Source organism: Carcharhinus amblyrhynchos, chromosome 17 (assembly GCF_965287045.1).
Source record: "Carcharhinus amblyrhynchos chromosome 17, sCarAmb.v2.hapA, whole genome shotgun sequence".
Classification (NCBI taxonomy): domain Eukaryota; kingdom Metazoa; phylum Chordata; class Chondrichthyes; order Carcharhiniformes; family Carcharhinidae; genus Carcharhinus; species Carcharhinus amblyrhynchos.
Window position 1 is genome coordinate 46979661 of NC_137340.1, and position 8420 is coordinate 46988080.

Here is an 8420-nt window from a genome sequence, read left to right on the forward strand (position 1 = left end):
GGATGTGGGCATCACTGGCTTAATAACTTCATTTGTTAATAAATGAATAACCAGCATTTTTTGCCCATCCCTAGTTGCCCTTGAGAGTGCCATGGTGAGCTACCTTCTTGAACAGCTGCGATCCCTGAGGTGTAAGTACACCCACAGTGCTGTTAAAGAGGGAGTTCCAGGATTTTGACCCAGTGACAGTGAAGGAACAGTGGTATATTTCTAAGTCAAGGCAGTGATTGACTTAGAGGGGAACCTCCAGGTGGTTTTCTTAGGTATCTGCTGCTCTTGGCCTTCTAGATAGGATTGGTAATTGCCTAATGAACCATTGTGAGTTCCTGCAGTGCATCTTATAGATGGTACACATGGTTGTTCCTGTTCGTTGGTGGTGGAGGAATTGTTTGTGGATCCAGGCAAGTGGAGAGTATTCCCATTATGCACTTGGCTTGTGGCTTGTAGATGATGGACAGCTTTTGGGTGTTAGGAGGTGAGTTACTCAGTGCAGGATTCCAAGCCTTTGATCTGTTCTTTAGCCACCGTATTTATGTGGCCTGTTCAGTTTCTAGTCAATGGTAGCCTTCCGGATGTTGATGATGGAGATTTAGCAATGATAATGCCGTTGAATGTCAAAGGATAATGGTTAAATCCTCTCTTTTTGGAGATGGTCAAGGCCCAGCACTTTGGGCGTGAAGATTATGTGCCACTTGTCAGCCCAAGCCTGGATATTGTCTAGATCTTGCTGCAATTTGACATGGACTGCTTCAGTATCTGAAGATTCACAAATGATACTGAACGTTGTGCTGTCATCAATGAACATCCCCACTTCTGACCTTTAAGGTGGAAGAAAGGTCATTGATGAAGCAACTGAGTATGGTTGGGCCTAGGACACTACTGGAGGAACTCCTGCAGCTGAGATGTTTGATCTCCAATCACCACAACTGTCTTCCTTTGTGGCAGGTATGACTTCAACCAATGGAAGTGTTTCCTCCTGATTCTCACAGACTCCAGTTGTTTTGCTAGGGCTGCTTAATGCCATACTCAGTCAAATGCTGCATTGAATGCAAAGACAATAACTCTCACCTCATCTCTGGCATTCAGCTCTTCTTCCCATGTTTGAACCAACGCTATATGAGGTCAGAAGTGAATGACCCTGGCAGAACCCAAACTGAGCATCTGTGAGTAGGTTATTGCTTAGTAAGAGTTGCTTGATAGCGCTGTTGATGACCCCTTCCACCACGTTACTGATGGTCAAGAGTAGACTGAAACTGGCCAAGTTGTATTTGTTCAGTTCTTTGTCTACAGGACATACCTAGGCAATTTTCCACATTGCCAGGTAGATGATAGTGTTGTACTGATCATGAAAGTTATGGGACTGTTAAGGATCAGTGCTTTTATAAAGCTAGTGGCGAAATTGTGCAAATCATAAGATATTTGCTCTTCGCCTCAAGTTGCTGACCAATTTCCATGTTATAACAGTGTGCATGTGCTGTCATTTTCAACATTAAAGCCGATGCTATTAACATTGCCATTATCTTCAAATGCTCATGTTTACTTACAGAATTTTATGTTTTTGTTTCACATTTATACCATTTACAATTTTAGTTTTTCATCTGAATATATATTTACTATTTAATTTTTTTCAGGTGAAACTGCCAAAGGAATACAGCTGGCCAGAGAAAAAACTGAAAATCACAATATTACCTGAATCTGCATTTGACAGTCCTCTGCAGTAGCCAAGAACACTAAAGATTAAATATTATCTATGTAAAAATACCTTGCATTTACTTCTTAGCTTGCAAAAGTAATTTTGCAGTACATAACAGTTTAGAAACGGTGGCTACAGTTGTAGCTTCAAGCTGTAGAAGAAGTAACACTAATATTAAATCCATTCCAATTAAACTGGAGACTGTGTGTATTTTAGCTCACCATGCCTAGTATGTTAAAGACAATATGGGGGCAGGAAATCAGTTGCACATTATGGTTTTTTGTAGCTTATCATGCCTGTCTTATCTCTGTTGACTGAAGTGCCGACCAAGTACTGCGTGCCTCGAATTGTACTTGTCCTGTTGATATGTGGGTCATGCCAAAGACATATTCCACTGGCAGGTAACTTATTTTGCATTAATTCAGATTAGTTTTGTACTTTTATATCCTTTCCCCTGAAGATTGATTTTTTTTAAAAAAAAGAAGCAAAGGTATGCAAGAAGATAACTGGTTAAAAAGGGAGAAGCTCAGACACTTATGCTGTTTAGTATTTTCCTTTCATACTGGTGACAAATCAATCTTAGCCCTGCTGTATTTAAACAGGTATTTGGAAGTGCCTTGCATTAACCACTTTTGTTTCCTACAGGTTAATTATTAGCAGTTTCAATCTTTGGCGTTATTTAATTTTGTCCATTGCATGGAATTATAAAGTTAGTACAGAAGTGGGTCATTTCTGCCCATCAGGTAGATGCCAGCACTTTGAAAGAGCTATCAAGTTAATTTTGCTCCTATGTTTTTTTCTCATAACGTTATAAATTTCTGATCTTCAAATATACGTAAGATTCCTTTTTGTAAAGTACTATTAAATTTGTGTCCATTGGTGTTTCAGGCAGTGCATTCCAGACCACGACTTTGTACAATGATTGTCCCGATTTCCCCATTGATTCTTTAGCTAATTATATCAAATCTGCCTTTTGGTTATCAATACTCCCTGCTTCTAGAAACATTTTCCCCTCAATTATTCTATAGAAATCCATCATGATTTTGAACACCTCTATTAAATCTTCTCTCCACTTTATTCGCTCCAAGGATAACAAACCAAATTTCCCTAGTCTCTCTACATAACTGAAGTCCCTCATCCTTGTCATAATTCTGATAAATTTCCTCTTGACAGCCTTTCTAAAGGAAGATCTTAACAGCCTTCCTAAAGTTTGGTTCCCCAGAATTGGACACAGTACTCTTAGTTTAGGTTTAAGTAGTGATTTGTAACTCGTGATTTGTAAAGGATTAGCACTGACAAGACTTCTGAAATATTTGGAAAGCATATGAAAAAAATTGGGCAAAGTATAAAATGTATCTTTTTAGCAACATTGATTTAGTAACTTTCTTTTTGATGCCCAGTTACTTAAAGTAGGACATATTTTCTTTTAAAATAAAACACTCACCTACGATGGTTAGTCATCAGTAAAATTGTCACTTTACAAATGAGTATATGGGAACCTATATTCAGTCACTAATAACATCCTTTAAGGAGGATGTTGTTTGAATCATCCTTCAGGACAAAAACCGATTTTTAAGTACAAATGTACAGGATAATCCTGCATCTGGTTGACCACTTTGAAAAACTATTTTACCAGCTGTCCCAAATAAAGCAGCTTGAAAGCTGATGTAAAGTTGGTGACTGATCAAACTTTAGTAGACTAATGTGGCTGTGTTTCTGGAACTGCTTTACTCAGTGGTAGTTCTTGCTATACAGTCTCTTTTAAGGTTGGGCATGACATAAAATCCAATATTGCCAACTGCATTCAAAGGTGATTAATGCTGGTTGGGAACTAAGATTTAATGGTTTTAATTAATATAGTCACTAGTATCAAAGGAGGTTTAATCAGTTCAATATTTAATGAGAGTTTTCTGGAACTGAGAGAAAAAAAACACTACCCTGCCTCTGGAAGTGGTTAAAGCCAGATATCGTAACAGAATTGGTTAAAAGTAAGAGACTTCAATTCACTATAGAGCATGCAATCAACTTCCTAGGTGAACATTTTTGTAGTTCATCTCTTCTTTTTGTGTGCAGTGTTTTATTTTTCATAGAATCTAGAGTCACTCTAAAGATTTGATTTTGAAGACTCCTGCAAAGCTGCAGTTTAGCGCATGGTTCTTAGATACTTTTTTAAAATGAAGATTACTAGCACAGGTTTTAAAAATGTTTTTTATTTTAGTTGTCTAATGTAAATTTTTCAAACTTGTGTATAGTGCAGCTTGGCTTGCACTTGACTTGTGTAATATTTTTGTGAATCACTACACTGTTTCATTAATAATCTCATAAGTGCATTAAAATGATTTACTTGATAATTTCAAAAGGTTTGATTTGTTTTCTCTGTATGCACTCATCTATTTACCCATAAAAAAATGTTTACATAATCATATTTCACACCCTTCTCACTCCAAACATTTGCAATGAGGATTTTTATCTAGTTGGATTACAGAGGAGGGTTTGCGTTTCAACTGTCAAATTATTTCTTCCCCCACCACTTGAAAAAAAATCTAGTTTTGATTTGCTTTTTTTTTAATGAGAACGTTAAGAACTGGGAATTCTTTTTCATTGTGTGCCTTTGCCAGTTGCAGTCATAAAAGCCTGGATTGCTGTCCTGGAGCTATATTATTTGTAATTCATGACGTATTTTCCCCTGAAGTCTCTTAAAAGACTTGACTGTCTCTCTTACCTGACAGGGTAGTCTTACAGGCATTACCTGGAGTAGTATACATTAATATTTAAGAATGATGACTACTGTGCTCAGTATCTGCCTTTCTCATTTTCAACCTGGTGTTGTCGCACTGTTACCATCCCTAGTGATAGCATTATTTCACTTGTACACAGCAACAGTTTGGCTTTTATTTTTGTTTTGCATGCTCTAACCTATTAGAAATTTGAAATTGTTTCCTTTAATAGATGTGCATAAGAACTAGACGTTGAGACTGCTGACTAAGCCACCCGTTGCAATGACTTAATGCCTTTTTAATGACTATTATTTTGAATATAAACCTTTGTTACTGATGGATTTAAACTAACATAAAAATGCTAGATGGTTTTATGGCTTTCCTTCTGTACCAGATAGTTCACAAAATCTGTCTTGTACATGTTACAATGATGAAATATTTATAAGGAAGAACGTATTGTGAGACAGGAGCAGCAAACTAACCCCCACCCACCCACCCCAGCTGTATCAGCATGGAGTATTGCAGAGAGGAAAACGCACCCTCCTTTTTACAGCATTAGCTGCTGTAAAGTAAATGAATAAAGGGATAATTTAAAGACAGAAGATGAGTTTGAAAGGTAAATAGGGGTTCAGAAATCAGAAGTGGGGCAGAGTCAGATAGGCGGGAGATGAGTCAGAGTCGAAACAGGCTGGGATGGATCAGAGACACAAGGGACCAGGGTTGGAATGGGGGAGACCCAGGCCCCATGATAGGGGCAGGGAGTTGGGGGTGGGGTGCTGCGCAGACAGACTTAGACCAAGGTGGAGAGCTGGTGGTGGGTCGGGCCAGGTCTTGCCTGGTTTGGCGGGATGGATGTGATGTGGGGGTTATTGGTGTGCAGGATGTCCAATGTGAGGCCTCATCTGCGTGTTTAAAATAGTTACTCTGGAGGTACAAGTGCTTTTATTCCTTCTAACTCTTTCACAGTAACTATCGGGCTAAAACTGGCAGAATCATTTGAAGTTAGCAATTTAAATCATTTTGTCTGATGGTTCCCATCCCACAACAATTGTCCAGAGGATGTTAACAGTTCTGGAGAATTGCCAAGTAAACCCTAACGCAGAACTTCCTAGAGGGATTCCCCAGTGCATCTTTGGGGTAACCCTCAAATTCAGTGCTTGGGAACTAGGAGGTTACAGGCCAATTTGTAAGAAAAAGAAATAGTTGGTAAACATCTCTGGAGAGAACACATTGTGATGTGTATGCTTCAGAGCTGAAAAATAAAAAATTGGTGCCAGTACAGAAATAGAATACACATCCATAGGATACACATAGGACGGCATGGACAAGTTGGGCTGAAGGGCCTGTTTGCATGCTGTAAACCTCTCAAACTCTATCCAAAATGGCAACTCATCCAAAAGCCAATAGATTGTTGAACTCACAACCTCATTTGGTTCATGTTCATATATGAATCACAAAAATCTTATTTAAAAATAAATACATAAAGGACATGATAGTAAAGCAATTAAACATAGAAAAACTACAGCACAATACAGGCCCTTCAGCCCACAAAGTTGTGCTGAACATGTCCCTACCTTAGAGATTACTAGGCTTACTTATAACCCTCTTTCTTACTAAGTTCCATGTATTTATCTAAAAGTCTCTTAAAGACCCTATTGAATCCAACTCCACCCCCGTTGCCAGCAGTCCATTCCACGCACCCACCACTGAGTGAAAAACTTACCCCTGACATCTCCTCTGTACCTACTCCCCAGCACCTTAAACCTGTGTCCTCTTGTGGCAACCATGTCAGCTCTAGGAAAAAGCCTGTGACTATCCACTCGATCAATACCTCTCAGCATCTTGTACACCTCTATCAGGTCACCCCTCATCCTTCGAGCTCCCTCAACCTATCATAAGGTATGCTCCCCAATCCAGGCAACATCCTTGTAAATCTCTGCACCCTTTCTATAGCTTCCACATCCTTCCTGTAGTGAGGCGACCAGAACTGAGCACAATACTCCAGGTGTAGTTTTATATGTTAACGTATTGTCTTTTTATTCCACAGGGTCGGTCCACCTTGTTGTCAAACGAGGGGCATGCACACGATGGGTCGTGCGTGGGCTGCTCTTGGAGGTTCCGGGAGTGGCCTAGTACTTCGTGTCGTTGTGTGTGCTTAATCCTGGGCCAGCAGATGGGCACCGCAACAGCTCAGTGACTATCACTGCTAGCTGTGCAGATACATGGATTTGGGCCTGTGTCTGTGGGAGTTTGCGCATTCTCCCTGTGGTTGCGTGGGTTTCCTCCGGGCGCTCCGGTTTCCTCCCACACCCCAAAGATGTGCTCTTAGGCTGATTGGTGTACCAAATTGACACTATTCTCCCCTGAATCTGGCTACATTAGGGGTTCCACTCACGTACACACAGGGTGGGGTAGGTGTGGGAAGATGCGGCGGCGCGGGCTCGTTGGGCCGAAGGGCCTGTTTCCCGTGCTGGGATGTTCTTTGTTCTTTGAAGTCTGACCAGGGTCCTATATAGCTGCAACATTATCTTTAGAATCCTAAACTTAATTCCTCAATCGATGAAGGCCGGTACACCATACGCTTTCTTAGTCACAGCTTCAACCTGCACAGCTTTTTTGAGCATGGTATGAACTCGGACCCCAAGATCCTTCTGATCTTCCACACTGCCAAGAGTCCTACCATTAATATTATAGTCTGCCGTCCTATTTGACCTGCCAAAATGAACCACTTCACACTTATCTGGGCTGAACTCCATCTGCCACTTCTCCGCCCAGTCTTGCATCCTATCAATGTCTCACTGCAACTTCTGACATCCTTCCCCACTATCCACAACACCTCCAACCTTTGTGTCATCAGCAAACTTACCAACCCATTCCTCCGCTTCCTCATCCAGGTCATTTATAAAAATCGCAAAGAGTAAGGGTCCCAGACAGATTCTGGGGCACTCCACTGGTGACTGACCTCCATGCAGAATATGACCCATCTATAACCACTCTTTGCTTTTTGTGGGCAAGCCAGTTCTGGATCCACAAAGCAATGTCCCCTTGGATCCCATGCCCCCTCACTTTCTCAATAAGCCTTGCATGGGGCACCTTATCAAATGCCTTGCTGAAGTCCAAATACACTACATCTACTGCTCTTCCTTCATCAATATGTTTAGTTACATCTTCAAAAAATTCAGTCAGGCTCATAAGGCATGATCTACTTCTGACAAAGCTATGCTGACTATTCTTAATCATATTATACCTCTCCAAATGTTCATTAATTCTGCCTCTCACGATCTTCTCCATCAACTTACCAACCGCTGAGATTAGCCTCATTGTTCTATAATTTCCAGGGCTATCTCTACTCCCTTGAGTACAGGGAGCATGTATTTAATGTGTCACATGACAATTCATGAGAGAAATATTTTAGCTTCCAAGATTCCCAAGGAAGCAGATTCAAATACTGGATTCCAAACTTATTTGTTTTGCAAATATTACAAAATATTTTAAAAGATTAGCAACAGACTGCTGCTGCTTCTCCTCATTTCCCCCCATAGATTACTCTTTGAGCATCGTTTTTGAAACATTTGTTGTAAATTTATTCTTTTTTAATTTTGTTTGTCCTCTCATAACACTTTTATCTGTGCTGTATGGTATTTTATGTACTACATGTGTTCAACATGCCGGCAATTACAAATGGCAAGTAAAAAATGGGAGCACAAATAGAGCTTAGTTACCCAGGCTTGAAGACATTGCCAGAGTTCAAGCAACTGCAGGTTGGACATCCGAGTCATAGCAGGAACTGGCACCTTCATCACGATTGGAGAAAAAGGCTAAAACTAGAAGGGACAGGAAGAAAGAAACATTTTAAGGTCTTTCTGACTGGACTGCTGAAAATTATTTTTTCCCCGATGGCTCCAAAACCATCAACTTTAGATTAAGGTTAGGACCGTGATTTTTGTTTAGCGAACGAGATAGTTTGATACATTTAAACCTGCATTAACTTTCATTGAAAACAGAATGCA

The 8420-nt window shown here is 40.2% G+C and overlaps 1 protein-coding gene across 4 annotated transcripts in view; it reads left to right on the forward strand.

Moving 5' to 3' along the window:
• Positions 1-4042, forward strand: part of sufu (suppressor of fused homolog (Drosophila)) — a 142792-nt gene extending 138750 nt beyond the window's left edge. For all 4 annotated transcript variants that reach the window (XM_080205901.1, XM_080205900.1, XM_080205899.1 and 1 more), the window contains one exon: positions 1632-4042. In XM_080205901.1, the coding sequence (XP_080062027.1) occupies positions 1632-1721 (90 nt within the window). In that variant the 3' untranslated portion in view covers positions 1722-4042. The remainder of the gene's footprint in view (positions 1-1631) is intronic.
• Positions 4043-8420: the final 4378 nt, after the last annotated feature.